Source organism: Thalia democratica, chromosome 4 (assembly GCF_965202585.1).
Source record: "Thalia democratica chromosome 4, ktThaDemo2.hap1.1, whole genome shotgun sequence".
NCBI classification, from domain to species: domain Eukaryota; kingdom Metazoa; phylum Chordata; class Thaliacea; order Salpida; family Salpidae; genus Thalia; species Thalia democratica.
The window spans coordinates 31,904,789-31,922,382 of record NC_139168.1 but is presented as its reverse complement, the minus strand read 5'-3'; the positions used below and the strand labels follow the sequence as shown (position 1 = coordinate 31,922,382).

Sequence of the window (17,594 nt, the reverse complement as noted above, 5' to 3'; positions counted from 1 at the left end):
TCTACAAAAAAGTGGGCCGCTGTTTCTAAAATGATTGTAGTAGTGGTAGAAAAATATTTCTTTAAACAGTAAATATGATCCAAGAAGCCTTAATAAAGCACCAGTAATTAGCTATCATTGAATTGAAATAATTGTTAGCTTTTATTTACCACAAAAACGTTTTTATTTGTTTAAAAGAAATTAAGTTTGTAGCTGAAAAGTACTTGGCGTAGTTTGCCGATCCCTGGTTTAGAAGTTTTGATAACACTATTTCAGATTAAGTTTTAAAAAGTGAACTTTTTTCTTAATTTTGACAAAATATTTTTTAACTTAAAACTCCTAAACCATAAAATTTTGGACAGCATAGAAAACCTTACAAGCATGTCGGAACCAGAAAAAGTTGAAGACGCCGCTCCCGTGGCCGAAGAACCAGCAGAAGAAGTTCCTGCCAAGAAGCAGCGCCGGAAGGCCAACAAGGCTCCGTATTCGCCTAAAAAGCTGGCGAAGAAGATGCGGGCGGGCCAGAAGAAGGAGGCGACCGTGGCGGAAGAGGATTTTCTGTCGAAGGCTCGAAAAACGCTCCTTCCGATCTGGAGGAACTACGTCAGAGTGTTCCTGCTGAGGAACTTGCTGGCCGTCACCGTGGTCGTTTGCGCCGTCGTCATAGTTTACCTGCAGATCGTCGCCATGAACACTCTGCCCACGCGGAACCAAGGGGCGATGCAATCTGGTGGTTTGAAGGAGTTCACTGAGAGGGTTGTTTGCTTGTTTCGTTTATTTTTGGCTGCACTAGTTAGTAAACTGTTTTTCAGTGTGATAAAAAATTAAGTTTAAAAATGATTAGTTAAGAACTTAAGTTTAAAACCTTTCTACTATATAACTAAGCATATTTTTTTTAAATAAAGAAGTTACGCACTCAAAAAAATTATCATGACTAGTTAGATTTATATTTAGTTTTTTAACCTGTCTAAAGATTAGAAACGAAAAATACCAATACGATTAATTTACTTAGGAGTTTTGTATTTTGCCGCTAAGTTTGATTAAGTTTATAAAAATACTACACTAATAAAAAAATGTTCTTAATGTAAAGCTTTTTATAGTTTCTATAAGGCGTAAACTTGTATAGAATTTCTAAACTTCTAAGCATACTGTTTTTACGAAACAAAAGTTTTAATTTTAAAAGTTGTACCTTAAAGATCTATTTAAAATAACCTGAATGACAATAATAAGTTTGAACCTATTTTTGTTTTAAAAAAGTACATGTCTGACTTATGGGTTTTCATTGGTTGATTATTATTAAAGTTATTAATTTCAAAAAATCTTTTTGAAATTGACTAAGTTATAATTAAACATTGAATTAAAAAAAACAGTTTAATAACTTAAAAACAAGTAAAATTATATTCTGTCTGACACCTTTCAAATTATGGCGTATAAAGCTTTTGTCTTGTTTAATAATTTCAGCTTACATAATCTGTTTTAAATCGTTGTAATAAAACATTCAAAAATACTTCAAAAATTATACAAAAAGGACAAAAGTTTTATTATTACGTAAATTAAATGTCAACGCTGATTTTATTTGTTATAATTTTATTTTAAATATCTACACTCTACATAGTAAATAAAACTACATAGTGAAATGGATTTGAATCAGGGAATAGACTTAGTCTTAGAAGACTTCTATGAAGATAATGTTACCGAAAAGGAAATAAAACAGACTTCAGATAAGGTAGTTACATTTCCAGAAATAGTATTTAATGCTGATAGCTCCAATACATTTGCCAAAACATCTCTTGACGACAAACAACCAAAAGCATTGATCAACACAAAACTGAATCAAGCTAAAAAGTGTTTTGACATAGACGAAAACCAAGGATCAATAAAGGACCTATTAAGCTGGAGAATAAGCAAAAAAGAAGACAATTTACAATTGAGCACAAAGTCATCGGACGACGACTTGATAAATTCTTTCTATTGTGACTACAAGAACAAGGACTCAAGATTGGCTGATGTAAGAAAAGAAAAACCACTTATCGCCTCCGAACGTAAAGAAAATTTTTCAAGTGAATCCGTCAAGTCTAAAAAAGCATTTACCATGAGTCTAAAGGACAAAATAAAGTCCTTGGACTTTTTGCAACAAATAGACGAAGAAAGCATTCTAGTTGTTCTGGGAAAAGCTTTGTCTTTAAATGCTGGTAAAGATATTGAAATAGAGTCCTTATCTTCGGATGATGACATTTGGGAAACAGTCTCGAATAATTTTAAAAACAAACTGCAAGAATGTAAGCTAACGAAAAGTGAAACTTTTACGAAGGTAAATGTTGACGACGAAATTAAGGGTTGCGTAGAAGTTGTTGACAACAGCTTGGTAGAACAAACTGAGGAAAGCAAAGGTGACTTGGTTGAAGTCATACGTAGTGAAGAGCATACCAGAAAAAATACTTTAGTAGAAGAGAAACAAGAACTAGTTCGTCCTCAAGATCAAGAGTTAAAAAGTGGTGAGGTGCTTAAAAACTCAGAAAAGGACAAATTGGCACAAAATATCTGTACTGAAGAACAAGAAGTTTTCTCTAGGAACAATAAAGATGAATCCAAAAAGGATGTGATTGGTTTGAAATTAGATGAAGGTGACAATTGTAGTATAACGAAAAAGAAAAATACTTTGTTTGAAGTTGAAAATGTTACTGAGATAGACATCCAAGAGAAGTGTTTAATGAATAATCAATCTGAATTAATTAATATAAAAGCTACACAAAACAATTCCTTATCTGGAAAACTAGAAAAAATTGAAAATGGTCGAAACAGTAGCAAGTTGGAAACAGAACAAGCTCCAAAACTTGAAAAATATTCTGCAAGTACAACAAAGGTTCGCAAAATAAAATCAGATATGGTCACTGACTGCGGTAGTACTGGGGAAAAAACAGCAGAGCTATTAAACTGTATTGGCAAAATTGAAAGCATTTTAAGAAACGCACAACTTGACAAAGAAATTCTGATGGAAGAAAAAAATGTTTTTAATGACGAAAAACTCTCAAAAACGTTTGACAACAGTTATACTGATAGCTGCAAATCAGTATCTAACATCGCCAGTTCTTCCATCGAAAACGAAATAAAAACGATTGAGACTAAGGAAGCTCCAAACTGTAAAGTTCGCATAATAACTTTAGGAAAAACTGAAATTGCATCACCAGAAGTTGAAACTGCATCATCAGAAACCGTGTTTAGCACTGATAGCTCCAATCTACTTTATACAGCATCTTTCGACAATAATCAATCAAAAGCAGTGATCAACACAAACAAGAACAAAGCTAAAAAGTTTAAGTTTTTACGAAGATCGAACAGAGTGTCACCTTGTACACGATCGCAGAAAGTAGAAGAAAAATCGAATGCAAGAAATGTGTTTTCCAGTATGGGAAGAAAGTTTAAAAATTATTTTAAATCTTTCAAACGAATTTTTATAAAATCCTTTGCTTGTTGTCCACCGTTGTAAAAAGATTTATATGGAGAACTGTTTTAGTTGTTCATTATTGAACAAAACAGTTGCTGTGCTAATGGAATTACAGTCTTCAAATGAAAAAGGAATCATCTTCTTAATGAAAAACGACTACGTGAAATATCAAAATCTTCCTGTTGTTGCTTTTTGTCAAACAATTAACTTTTAGCAACATTTACAACACTGTTTTTAAGGAGGTTGTTGCAAAAAGAAGATTTTATTTGCTGAAAAAACTCTTAAAATAGAAGTAACCACACTTTAATTCCAAATATAATAAAGTAAATAACATAAAACTGAGTATTTCTTTATTGATTTAAAAATTAACTTAAAAAAAACTAAAACATAGTTATAAATTAATGATGTCCATTCAACAGAAAAATATTTTGAATAAAAACACTTACAGTTTAGTTTTATGTGTAAAAAAAAACGTTTTGTTAATCTAATTTGTAATCTTTTATATAAAAGTAAGATTGTTATAAATGCTAAAAACTGTTAATCAAACGCAAATACTTTATTCGACTAACAAAGTAATCTGCCCATAATTTTTACGAAGTCTTCAAGTCCTAAGTTTTACGGCATTGTAAAAAAGTTAAAACCTATCATTTTGTACGTGGAACCATAGATGCTGTTTGTAATTTTGTATTTAAGCAGCGCCGTTACACATAAAACTTGCTTTAGTCTAGTGGTTCTAAAAACTTATAGTTTTTCTCTCAATTTCTTTAAGAGTTTACACATAAAACCTACATGTTAGAAACCATAGTATATGAACAACTGCCATCATTGTTTATTGAACGACAAAAAATGTACTCATACTATTTGGTCCTTGGACCTGGTGTACGAAAAGTCCTTTGGAATAATGCACAGCACTTTGGAATGCACATCACTTGGAAACCTTTCAACGTCTTGCCCAAGACATAAATCGTTAGATACATAAACAATCCAAATTATGGAAAATATGCTTTCGACTAATAAAATTGTTGAAGAAATTTCTCAAATAAACAACACTAATATAAAATTATTATTACTAATAAAGTATTTTACAGGTAAACTTTACCATAGCGGTTGGTAATGACAAAGAAAATTTGCGGTTTGGCGACATAGAAATAGGTTTGTACGGAAATAAGTGCCCTCTGACGGTTAAAAACTTCCTTGAACTGTGTAAGGGCTCTAAAGGGTATGGGTATAAGCACACTAACTTCTTCTTCTTAAGACCCGGTGCTCTTATAGCTGTAAGTTTCTTGAAGTTTCTAAACAGTTAACAAGTTATGTATATTAAAGTTTTCTTTTAGTTATAAATGTTTGAATTAGTTATAAAATAAGTACATACAAACATTCTCTGATTTGTTATCAGATTTAATATTTTTTTAATTAATGTTTCAATCAAAAATTAAAACAAGTAAAAATAATTTTGTTTTCATAAAAAACTGATTAGTGGTTGAGTACCAAAATTTATGATTAAACTTGACGTGTTTATTTAAAAAGTACGCTTTACATAAACTTCAACTAACACCCTGCTTATAAAAATCCAATAAAAACAAAGGGAGGCGACGTTCTCAGCAACACGGGCGAAACGTCCAAAAGCGCCATCGAGGCGAAGGGACTGGCGGGTGAAAACTTCGACATCAAGCACTTTGCCGCCTGCGTCGCCTCGCCCGAAATCAAGAATGACGGGGCAGTGTCCCAGTTCTACATGACCTACCAGAAGATCACGACCCTGGACGATCACGGCGTCGTGTTCGGGAGAGTGAGCAGAGGTAACTAAGTAATAAGTGCGTACATTTTAATTAAAGTAAATTTTTTTTTAGTAGAGCAGAGGTTATTAAGGTGATATTTCACTCGTGTGATTTATAAAATTGCTGGAAAACTAATATTTTAGCTTATGTAATCTGTTTCAAAATGAGTTGCTGCACTTAAAAGTCTTAATTTAATTTTTTACTCATTAGTGCCTTATTTTTAAATATTCTAATTTTTTAACAAATAATTGTCTTAGTTAGAGTGGTTCTGAAACGCTTACATTTCTACTTTGATAATCTTGGCTCTTTAATACTTTTTACCTGTTACAAGTCTTTTGAATACAACGTCGTCGCTTGCAGGGTTGGAGTTCTTCTTCAGCTTGAACAAAGTGAAGGTCGACAAAGAAACCGCCAAACCGTTGGAAAACATCGAAATTGTGGACATTAAAATAGTCAAGGAAGAAGAAATGGAAGAAAAAGTGAAAATGGACGCTAAACTTGACGAGATGGCAACAAATGTGAGTTTGACTATTGTTTTTTAATTTACGGTTTCTAAAATTAAGATACAGTAGGTACGCATTAATCATAACAATTGAGTGGGATCAAAGTATTTAGAACAAAAAAGTTTTACTAAACAAATGAAATTAGCGGACGATAATATGATCTTAATATTTTTTATGTAAATATAACAAGATAACTTCTTTATAAATAAGCTAGAATAGATTGAATTTATATTGATAGTAATTAAGTGTTAGCTGTTATCTAGCGTGAAACAGCTGTAAGGTACGCATTCTTTCTTGGGCTCAAGCCAAGGTTGCGTACTTTACAGTGGACCCCACTCTTAATTAACACCAAGCTTCAAACATTTTTGCGAGAACTTGCAATTCGGTGATGCATGACAAAAACCGCAGATGGACATGAAGGAGATGGGCCACGAGGAGCTGGAGAAGATGCTGGCCAAGGCGGCCAAGAAGATGGCCAGGGAGAAGGCCAAGGAGATGGGGGTGAGCGAGGAGGAATTCGAGGCGAAGATGGCGGGAATCATCGAGGAGGCGAAAGCGAAGCAGAAAGACGAGAAGGTGGGAGAGGGCGGGGAGGAAGCGGCGAAACAAGCAGAACCAGTGGAAGCAGCGGAAGCGGCAGCAGCAGCCGAGGACTCTGAAGCTTCAGTCGCCGACGTTCCAGAATAGGATGATAATAGATGAAATTTTTTAAAGTTTTTAAATTTGTTGCTTACTATCTATTTACCAAGTTGTCTAAGCTCGTATAGTTATTTGTAATTGCTTGTTAGAAATATTTGTATTTAGAATATTTTTAAAACCTGTTTTGCTTTTTAAGATACTAAAAATTGTATTAATTTTCACTTGTTTTTAGTCCTAGGGCGCTGTACAAAGATCAAAACCTTTTTTTGATTGTCACATTTAATTTACGTTTGTTTTGTTATTTTAACTTAGTTTAAAAACAAATAAAAATAAGCTTAAAACTGTATTGTAGACTCAAAGTATAAGAAAAATACTTACTTTACCTGCACAAGTTAATGTGCTGATAAAATGATAGTTTATAAAATATATATTTATTATACTATGTGGATATGAAGGTAAATGACATTACAATATAAGAAGTTGTTGAACAACTAAAAATGGGTACAAACAGTTTATTAAAATTTATTTAGACAAAAACGAGTAGTAGTTGTACTATTAACAGCTAGCTTTGAACCATTACACTAAGAAAAGCATTAAAATTGATACTTTAATCTTGAAAGTAATAATATTCATGGAGAAAAATAATAATTTATAGTAAAAAATTACGGAGGCAATAATCCTGATATGAAACAATCTCATTTAAATACAAAAAAAATAAAATTGGTATACAAAAAAGAAAAACAAGCACATATTTTGTGGTTTTGCTGCCGTAAAATTTGTCAATACATAAAAAACAAACAAAAGTACTTAAAAGTATTTTTTGGCTTTTTTGTCGAAAACTATCATAAATGATTCATTTGCACTTTTAAAAGCTGCTTGATGTTTTACTACTTGAGAACTCAACAGTTACTTTTGCAACAGTTACTTTTGTTAAATTAATTTTATGATACTTTCGTTTATTTTTGTAAAATTATATTTTGAAACATCCTATAAATATTTTTGTTAATTGAAAACGAACTTTATACGTTATATTTAATCGTTTTTATTCTAAAAATTATCATTTAGAACATAAAATAGAAAAGAACTCTACCCAAATGTATTAAAAACAGGTGACAACTTCTGTGTATAAACAGAACCAGTTTAACTTGTCGAGCACTGTTGGCCAAAACTTAAAAAAAAAACTATTGATATTGAAATATATTCATACGTAGACTTAGAACTATGTTAAAATAGATACGTTCTATATACACTTAACGTTTTACTTATATACATACCAGTGGCGTAGCGTGGTATTTTGGTCAGGGGGTGCGCAAATTTTTTTCTCAAAAAATCCTCTAAATTAAAACTTTTGTAATTAGCTATAAAAAAACTTTTTATAAATAATTTAATTGAAATAAATTTATTAAGTAAAATAAGTTCGTTAACTGTTTTAAAAAACATTTATATATTACAAAATTAAACAATTAAATAAAAGTATAAATTTCATTAGAATTACTTATACTTGCAAAAATGTAAACTTACTAAATAAAAATTGTTTTTATTACTTATAGTAAACTTAATATCTTTAAAAATTAATATATTCAATAAAACGAAAGTATCTGTTTTTTTTTCCGAAAAAATATCATTCTCTTTAATATACAATACAACAGTGATAACAACACCTCATTGCACATAATTTTAACAAAATTACACAGAAGTTAAAATAGACCAACTTTATAACTGTTATTACAGTTTATTACAACTTTGTAAAATATTTAAAAATATACTTTTTAGATTTAATTCATTTGATTGTATTTGTTTAAAATAAAAATCACAAACAAAGTTTCTTTCTCATAGGCCGACACGCTTATCTTGTATGTTTACAAAAATAAAGTTCAGAAAACTAGCAGTAGTCTTAACAATGTAGCATAAAAAAAGTTGTAAAATTGTTTAATTTTTCTTTAAGCGTGACGTATTTTTGTAAACTTTTTGTAGAAAAATAATCTGCCATAAGGTTATACTACAGCGGTGCGCTATATTAATTGCGTACTTTTTGAGTCTAAATTCTTATGAAGTTAATGAACTTAAAAATTTTTTCCTTATGGAGTTTTTCATCAACATCGGTGCGCATTTGCAATTACGCACCGAATCAGTATATAGAGTAATAACATTTACTCTCCTAACTTGTCACTAATTGGTATTCAAAATTTCGTTTAACTTTTTGAATACTAGATAAACATAGTTGAAAAAAGGCAAATTAAGCAGAAAAAATAAACTATAAAGGATAAAGATATTACATTCTTTTTTTTACATTTTTATTTTTTTGGGTGGCACGCATGCGCCAGTGTCCCTCCCCACGCTACGCCCCTGATACATACCTATGCTTATTAAACTATTTGTTGTATGTAATCGAAAATATGTCTTAATTAGTATTATAAGTATAAATGTTAAATAGTTGAGTTACAAAAACTATTAGTTGTATAATATTTTAGTCGAGCTATCTAGAATCTAGATTATCGGACTACAAATGGACTTCGTTTTATTTAAAGTTAGTTAATCAGATGAAACTAAATTAATTTAGGTCGGTAAACAGCAAACAGTAGTAAACTTTACTAAAAAGTCGTAACTTTTAAAAAATTAACTTAATTTGTTAACTAAATAAAAAAAACCTTTGTAAAATTACTTAGTAGAAAGCTAATCTTATACCTTAAGAAAGCTTAAAAGCCCTTAAAACTTATTGAGAGTGTAACCGTGTTAACATTTAAACAATAATGAGTTTTGTTTTACTTAAATAATTGTATTTATTATTAAGAAAATAGATTGCATAAATATTGTAGTATAAAAATTTTATTTTGTGAGTCTAACAAAAACATTATAAGTTCGTATACAATTAAAATAAGTTTGAAAATATGTACAAATTTACCAATTTTAACATTTTTAAAGTTTGTTTTATTTAAATATGTATGAACTATTTTGTTTCTTAACAACTCAAGACGTCTTTGTAAATTTATAAAGTGCTTAATTTTGATATGAACAACATGCTTGAATTACAAAACACACAGCTTACAAGTAATTTTTTTTTATAAACAAATCTTGCGTTAAAAACAGTAACTGTAATAAAAAACAGAAAAAAAGTCGTTCATGAACAGAAATGTAATAATAATTTATAGGATAACTATTCAAATTAAATTTTGATTATAATAGTTATTTTTAAAAGATACACAAAAATAGCAAAGCTGTTAATATTCACAGTATGGGTGGTTATTTATGTTATTAAACAGCTTTAAATATAAAGTTTTAGGAATGTATCAGGCACTAAATAAAAGGCAAATGAAACTAACTAAGTATAAAAAACTTGTTTCAAGTACAAAAAAAACAAACATAATAAAAATTAAGAGTTTTCTTTATGATAAAATTTTTATAAGATGATATTTTTTAGATCATTAAAAGGCAAATAAGAACAAATCTTAGAAAAAAGGTTTACAATCATTTAGTTTTGAAGTCTTTTTAAGGAAAAAAATTGAAGTAAAGAATTCTAAAGCTAACAAGAAAAATAGTACAAAATGTATACTTTTCTATTGTTCTTAACTTTAAGTAATACTATAGCTATACATAGCTATACTATGCAAAAAATATTCTCGGGTTTGAATAACTAAATTTTATTTTTAAGTTTCTTAAACTATTTCAAACAGTGTTTTTAAGTTACAAACTTGTTAAAAATAGCAAGCTTCATAGTTTTACTTTAGGTAAGCACGATTAAGTGTTTTGCAATCTCTCCTTGAGTCATATATAAAAGTTTTCTTCGCTGCTTCAATGAAACTCGACTGAAATTAATGTTTACTTAAAAAACGTTTTTAGAGTTTTTTTTATTTTACGATTTAAGATTGTGAACATGAGTTTCGAGTTACATCGCCAGCTAAAATGTTTAGATATTTTTTCAAATTAATCGGAAAAAAATAAAGTTTTTACCAAACTACTTTTGTTTTTACTTTTATTTGATAAATATCCTTAAAAAATTAGTTTTTGATCGATTTATTAAAAACAACTTTACCAACTTATTTCTTAGTTTGAAGTTTTGATTGTTTTACATGTTTTTTTTGGTCTTTTATTAGAGAGTTTTATAACTTATATTTTGTTTTTAGTAAGTAAAACACAAACTAACTTTCAATAACTTTATTTTTTGTATTCATTACAAATTTGTCCTTTTCGATTTTTGTGAGAAGATTTCCTTTTAAGTACAAACGTTCCTGTAGTAAATATGCTGAAATTATTTAAAATCTAAAAACGGAAAAAATTGTTTAGCATCTCTAAAAAATCAAACAAACTTTATTTTGATAAGAACGTTTAGTAAAAATTATTATGAAATTTCTATCTACATAAAAAACTAAAGATTGTTACTTTTAATGAAAAGATCTTAGTAACTGTAAATATTTTATTATTTAAAAACAAAAAAATGAACTAAGTAGATAAAAGTTCCACATTTGTGGATATTAAGTTACTGATTATTAGTAAAATAATAATTTGGTCAATCTTTTTTAAAAACTTTACAAACTGCACTTAAGAATTGTACACGGCAGTGATTAAAAAAAATTTATAGCTTTGCACTTGGGATTTCTTAAACGAATTCTGTGGAAATTAGGTAATTAAAAAAGTTTATTTAAAACAAAAAAAAATTCGACGCTTAAAAGTTTTGTTAAAAGGACCTGGTGTAAAGAAAGTCCTATTTGTCATCGTACAACAAATCATTTATTTACTAAATAAACAATTTAAGGAAAAACTCTATTTTATTAAAAATACTACAATTAGTTTTTAATTTTGATATTACAAAATATATTAAAGCTTCCATAAAAAAGTATCAAAATATAACATTTGAATAATACCAGATTATTTGTATATCTATTAGCTTCAACTACTCATTAAAACTTCTGTGCAACGAAATCTATTTCTGCGTTCACTAATGCGCAAAGGTTCAAGCTTTAAGAAAAACAGGGATAAAGTAAGAGCGGGGTCAGTAATTTAAAGGTTACAGAAACTCAAGTAAAAATCATTCGTTGGCAGCGCAAATAAATTTGATTAAAATAACTTGTTCAAAATACCAAAGCTAGGCTTTTTTATACTAAAATGTTACAAATTCTCTCTTAATTTGATTGTGAGTAAACAAAAAACGGTGCTTATCAAAAGGTTGTTTTATTATAATGCCGATTTTTTTAGTATTGTTTTCAAAAATTACCGCAGCCCGTGGTGACCTTTTCTAATTAGTTTGGCTCGCAAAAGACATTTTTGTAGTAAATTTGGCTAATTACTTTAAAAATATGCTGAACCCTGTAGGTCAAGCCTTTAAATTTTAAAGCATTATTTATTCTAATAAAAAACTTAATAACTATTAAACTGACCATCCAGAATACCATGTTTTAAGAAAAAATTATTAAAAAGTTATAAAAAGTTACAGCGACCAAAATAATAAATTAACATCAATCGTCCGGCAAATTTTATTAGAAATTAATTGCTTATAAAATGTAAAACATTAAAAGTAAAAACATATTATTATTTCTTTTTGTGTATAGATAAAACAAAAACTAAAATGACCATGAAATTGTCCATTTTCTGAAGTCCACCAAGAATGTACTCAAGTTGTTCTGAGTTTATGTAGCAGAAGGAAAGATTGAGTTTGATTATGCGTTTCGTTGTCATTAGCTTTTTCAGCAAGCTTAAACCTTGTTGGCCCACGGAGTTACCATACAAGTTGATTTCGTCTATCTTAAGTTTTTTAAAACTAAAATTATTAGTAGCCTTTATGTTTACTTAAAAAATTTAAGCTGTTGTAAGCAACGTTGACTTATTAACTATGATTTTTTTATTTTTAGCCACAGCATAAAAAACATTTAAAAGATATTTTAGCAAAGCCAAATCAACCTCGTTTCCCTTCATTTCGATGAGTCCCTGGAAAACGTTGAGCAGCTTGGAACCGAGCATGCCGCCATCTCTGAAGTTCAAGCGTTTCACGCGACACCTGACGAACAGGTGACGTAACAGTGCGCAGCCCTCCACCCCCACATTCGTCCGACCCCTCAAGTTCAGCTGTTCATTCTGTGAGTTTGCTAAAAGTGTTTATCAACCAATTTTTTTAAAGATGGCTGTTATCCGCGTTCTTAAGCTACTTCAGAGTTGTGTTTGGAAGAAATAAACGTTTTTTTTTGTAAGTCAAATTTCTTCAAACGCTTGTGTTAGAGTAACAAACACGTGTGTGTCATATTGCAAATAAACTCTTGGTTAAAACCTAAACACCCATTCTCATAAAATAATAAATGCACATTCTATTTTTGATATTGACGTGATTTAAAAATTTAATTACTAAATTTATACTATTCATCTAGTTTTTATTTAAATTTGTTTTAACTACATTAATATGTCAGCAATCAATTAAAAAGGAATGTTTATTTTACAAATATATTATATGTGTTTATGTAATACTGTTTTGAATATTTTAAGTATAAATATATATTATTAACTAAAACTAAAGTAAGTATTTCAAAGTTTAATCATGTTTAAAATTAGTTTTTAATAAGAAATAACAGTAAATTAAATTTGAAAATAAAACTATGGTAATATATTAGTTATTCAACATTTTTTTTTAAATTTAAAAATATTATACCAATTGAAATTTTCTTTTTGATAACAACAAAATAAACCTTACCTCATTAAGAAGAATTTTTTTAATCTGGTCTAATTCAAACTCTTCGAAAACGCTGTCTGAAAACTTGAGTAAAACTAAATTCTTGCACTTTATTAAATCTAGCAAGATGTTAAAACTTCTTTGGTTTAGTTTTGTTTTCGAGCCTAAGTCTAACTCAGCAACCTGTATTTTTATAAAATTAAAAGTATTTATAAACTTCTAATAAAGTTAAAAACTATCTAAAAACAATATTTAAAATATTAGTAATATAAAAATTATTTTTAATTGCCCCGATTTTAAGTTTGGTGCAATGATTCAAAAATGTAAATTTTTAAAATTGCATTCAAATCTATTTTATTTATTGTGTAAATAAACTCTTAATGTTTCCTTTTTATTTGTAAGACTTTTTATCTAATTACTATCTCTTAATTACAAATGTTTAAAGAAACTCAGACAAATAAAGCAACTATAGCTGCAAATATTTTACCATACAAATTTTGGTGAGTCTGTAATAAACCATAACTGCCATAATCTATAGCTTTATGCTGAACTGGCATACAATTTACACAAGGGCAGATAAAAAGCTACAGACTGTGGAAACTGTACAATTTACAGTGTATACAGTTAAAAACCAACTTAACTACTTTGGTTAACGTTTTTAGGATTTAAGTTAAAACATAATAACACAACATTTTTTACAAAATTTTTTCTTGTATTTTCTAGTGATTATATTAGGACTGATACAAAACTTTGTTTGAATAATGTAAATTTTGTAAAATTAAAGTTTTTTATTTACTGCTGTTATAATTTATATGGTTTCTTGCACTTAAAGTATCATGCGCTTAGTACAAAAATAGTGTTATTATTAGAACTTGATTTAAGGAAGCTTAACTAATAAACCTTAGTCTTAGAAAAAAATCTGCATTTGATTTTGAGTTAGCTGCTAAACGGTATCTATGCCGTCAAATCTAAAAAAAATGTTATACCTTTTAAGACGTATTGAGATCACTTTAAAACTATTTAAGACAAAGTTTAAAACCCGACTTTAAACCAGTAACGCAGAAGATCTTTTAAATAAATTAAAAATTGTATAAAATGACTATTCTTAGTATGAGATAGGTCAGTTTGCTAATCATAATTAAAAATAAACAAATAAACTTCCTTTTGGAAACTTGAGTTTAAATTTAAAAATTTAACAAAATCGTATACTATATCAATACATTTTGTACAAAGTCTGTCCTAAATGATCATTAAACTGCAATTTGAATCAGGTAGCTGTACTATAATAGACAAATTACTTATTTAATTTCACTGTGATTTGTATGAATATAAAAAAGCAAACTGTGTCGATTAATAAATCTAAAACAAAGCTATATTTACCACAAAACTTTGATATATACTTTGCTTAATTTTTTTTACAAAAAAAATTAAAAAAAAACTTAACAATACCTATTCGCTTAATTAAACTTAAAGTTGATGCTTAAATTTGAATTAAACTATAAATAGACTTGTCTAACCATAAATTAAATGTAGTATATTTATAACGAAAACACAGTATTTATTTAATTAAACTTACATCTTTAGCAAATGAAGAAAGTAGCAGATCTACAATTCTGTTACTTGATGGTTTTCTGTAGAACCCTGTTTTTATTTGATTTCTCCACATTTAAGTACAGTTTGTTCAATTACTTTTTGTTCATTATCTTATATTTTAAAAGCTATTGAAAAGGTTTGCTAAAAATGGTCTTACTGGCTTATTTTAAAGCTTACAAAAATGCAGAAGTTCAATAAACTATCTTAAAATATATATATTCATACTATAGCACTGAATTTCAAAAAACAAGTAAAAAAGGAAGGAAAGTACGAATAAAAGCAGTGAGATTCTATTTAATTACAATAAGTTTCAAATAAGGTATAAAAGTAAGTCAACTTATAAAAAGTTAGTTATGATAAGTATAACTTTTCTTTATTAACAAATATTCTGTTAAAAAGGCTTATATTTAATTTTTATAAACTAACTATGCTTTTTTATTATGCTGTAAAAAAAAAAGAAATATATTTAAAATAAAAAAAAAATTAGAAAAAAAAAGTTTTGTACTAGGAAAAAAAATATTACAATAGTATAGATTCAACAATAGCTATTATTTAACAACTTCCGTCGCACAAACGTCATAAGTAAAAAATGACGTGTGGATTACATATGATTTTTGTTTTAAACGTTGGTTCATCTTATAAAATGTTGTTAAGTATTTACAATAAACTGAGTAAACTGTATAAGGTATATTGGCTAAACAACATTGTATAGATTCAAAACAGTCAGTTTACAACAGCAAACAAATGTAAATTCCTGAATTTTCTATAATTTTTGAAGAAAAAAAAAACGAAACTGCTTTTAAATACCAAAGAAGAGTAAACATACATTTTTAAATAACAATGGTAAAATAAATCGTTTGGATAATTTACTTTCGTTATAATGGTATAATCACAATAAGGTGTTGTTTGCTTTTTAATTTAAAATACAGTGTTTTCAAACCAACATGTAACAAAGGCTGTTTTATTTTTATTAAAGTCTAAAAATTAAAATGTTAAACTTTTAGAATATTTATTTTGTAAATTAAGTATTTTAAAGTTGTTGTAAGCTGTAAAACTTAAAAATTAAAGACAAAATTTAAACTTTTACCAACAAAAACTTTAGTAACTATTTTTTTCAACGAACATGAGGTTTAATCTACAGTTTAAAAATTAAGGCTTTAAAAATATTAAAAAATATCTATAGAAAAAAAATTACACTTTAAATCAAAAAGGCTGCTTGTTTTAAAAAGTAAATGCGTTTTTAATTCTTAAACATTGTTCTTTATCGATTTTTTGTTAACAATTAAAATAAAACACATTAAAATGTCCGTAAACTCTTGTACTCATCAATTAAACTTCATCGATCATAAAAGCAATTTATAATTAACACAGAAATAATTATTCATTATGTTTAGGTCTAAAATTGCTCAACAAAAAATATTAAAAATTGATAACGTTAATTATATCATAAAGTTACTTTAGAAAGGTTAATAACATATTACTAAACTTACTATTCTAATATTTTCTAATAATTGATTCTAGTTTAAATTAATTCAATTTTTAAGACTGCATGTGTTTTATTAGCTTTTTAATGTTTTACTGCAACAACTGTTTTTTTTTATATATTAACCTTGTTAATAGTTCATAAGATAAAAAACTAATACAACAATATAAACTAATATTGAGCAAATGTAAAATTATTTTAGTACCAAATATTATAAAATTTAAACTAAAATAAAGACTAACCTTATTAAGTTTGTTAGGAACTATTTTATTATCTTTCTTATATTTTACTGCAATAGCTGTTTTTTAAAATTTTCTTTAACTATCAACCTTGTTAATAATTTTTATGATAACAAGATAAATACAACAATATAAGTTTATATTGAGGAGTTGTTAAATTTTTTTAGTACCAAATATCATAAAAAGAATTTTAAAATAAAGATTCACCTTATTGATTATGTAAGGAACTACTTGAAATAAATAGCATAGTATGGAGTAAGAAAGATAGATCGATACGTGATTGCTGTTTAAGCTCATTTCCAGATATATTATGGCATATGGTAGAACTGTCAACAATCTAGCCTTATTTTTACTTGAATCTTAAAAAAATTTAATATTTATGTGCATTTTTTTGGAATGTTGCTACATTTTGAAAAAATAGAGGTACTTAAGTTTCAAACTTTAAAGTAAAATTAGGCTAAAACCATAATATTTTTTATAGAGAAATAAAAAAAAACCTTTATATTAGGTTTATGATGTGTTTGATCTTTTAATTTAAAATAAAGTCAATACAAGTAGTTTTCAATTTTTTTATCCCTTAATATAAGCTAAAATTGTTTTTTGTGCTTGCTATAAAGTTTAGAAAAAAAGAAAAGTATATCATTGTTCTTAAAGATAAAACTAGTAAAATTTCTTTATAAAAAGGTTAATTAATATCCTATTTCAAACTTTGTATTGAACTAAGACTGAACAATACTTTTCTAAAATGTAATAAAGCGTTATACAAATATGCAATAAGCAAACAACGCTAGTTTTAAGTAACGCTGTAATAAAAACAAGTGATTTTAATTTGGTAATAGTTCAAGTAGTTGTTAAAAAGCAATTCACACTTTTCTCATGAGAATATGACAATTATTAAATATTAATAAAACACATGTTATCGTGATTGAATGACTCGACAAAGAAATAACTTTAATTAATTCTGTTTCCTAACTTTACTTTTTTCTCACTAGAAATTTTTATTTTAAATTTGCTTGTTAGTGCGATTTATTTTACTTGTGGTCTTTTTAATAAAAAAGTATATATACCGTGTATATTTATAAATAATTTTTAATCAATTAAAAAGTTAAGTTGTTAATAATTTTTGCCATTAAAAATTCTGATTGAAACAAATGAATCTGATTAAACAAAAAATAACTTAAAAAACATTTGAAGTTGTTATTGTAAAATGATGTGGTTTTTATGATAAGTTTATTCATCGATTAAAAAAGCCAACCCTCAAAACTTTTGGTCAATGGAGCTGG

At 27.5% G+C, this 17,594-nt stretch overlaps 2 protein-coding genes across 2 annotated transcripts; one reads left to right on the top strand and one right to left on the bottom strand.

Annotated features, from left to right (window-relative positions):
- The first annotated feature begins 345 nt into the window (after positions 1-345).
- On the top strand, positions 346-6,690 carry LOC145834200 (uncharacterized). Its single transcript, XM_082941576.1, has 5 exons — positions 346-735; positions 4,513-4,698; positions 5,010-5,223; positions 5,563-5,720; positions 6,114-6,690. Exons 1-5 carry the CDS (start codon positions 361-363, stop codon positions 6,390-6,392), a joined length of 1,212 nt encoding a protein of 403 aa, XP_082797702.1. The 5' UTR covers positions 346-360; the 3' UTR covers positions 6,393-6,690.
- Positions 6,691-10,017: 3,327 nt separating this feature from the next.
- Positions 10,018-14,708, bottom strand: LOC145834931 (uncharacterized). Its single transcript, XM_082942462.1, has 6 exons — positions 14,573-14,708; positions 13,018-13,179; positions 12,237-12,410; positions 11,910-12,080; positions 10,486-10,570; positions 10,018-10,147 (listed from the first exon to the last, which is right to left on the bottom strand). Exons 1-6 carry the CDS (start codon positions 14,660-14,662, stop codon positions 10,134-10,136), a joined length of 696 nt encoding a protein of 231 aa, XP_082798588.1. The 5' UTR covers positions 14,663-14,708; the 3' UTR covers positions 10,018-10,133.
- Between the last annotated feature and the right edge of the window lie 2,886 nt (positions 14,709-17,594).

What these genes read in the sequence shown, in the direction of transcription:
- LOC145834200 (XM_082941576.1), top strand. Translation starts at nt 361, where the DNA reads ATGTCGGAACCAGAAAAAGTTGAAGACGCCGCTCCCGTGGCCGAAGAA. An exon ending in GACCCGGTGCTCTTATAGCT is followed by an intron (nt 4,699 to 5,009) that starts GTAAGTTTCTTG and finishes ATAAAAACAAAG; the next exon opens with GGAGGCGACGTTCTCAGCAA. An exon ending in TTGACGAGATGGCAACAAAT is followed by an intron (nt 5,721 to 6,113) that starts GTGAGTTTGACT and finishes CAAAAACCGCAG; the next exon opens with ATGGACATGAAGGAGATGGG.
- LOC145834931 (XM_082942462.1), bottom strand. Translation starts at nt 14,662, where the DNA reads ATGTGGAGAAATCAAATAAAAACAGGGTTCTACAGAAAACCATCAAGT. An exon ending in TTTCTTCATTTGCTAAAGAT is followed by an intron (nt 13,180 to 14,572) that starts GTAAGTTTAATT and finishes ATAAAAATACAG; the next exon opens with GTTGCTGAGTTAGACTTAGG. An exon ending in AAAAAATTCTTCTTAATGAG is followed by an intron (nt 12,411 to 13,017) that starts GTAAGGTTTATT and finishes GCAAACTCACAG; the next exon opens with AATGAACAGCTGAACTTGAG.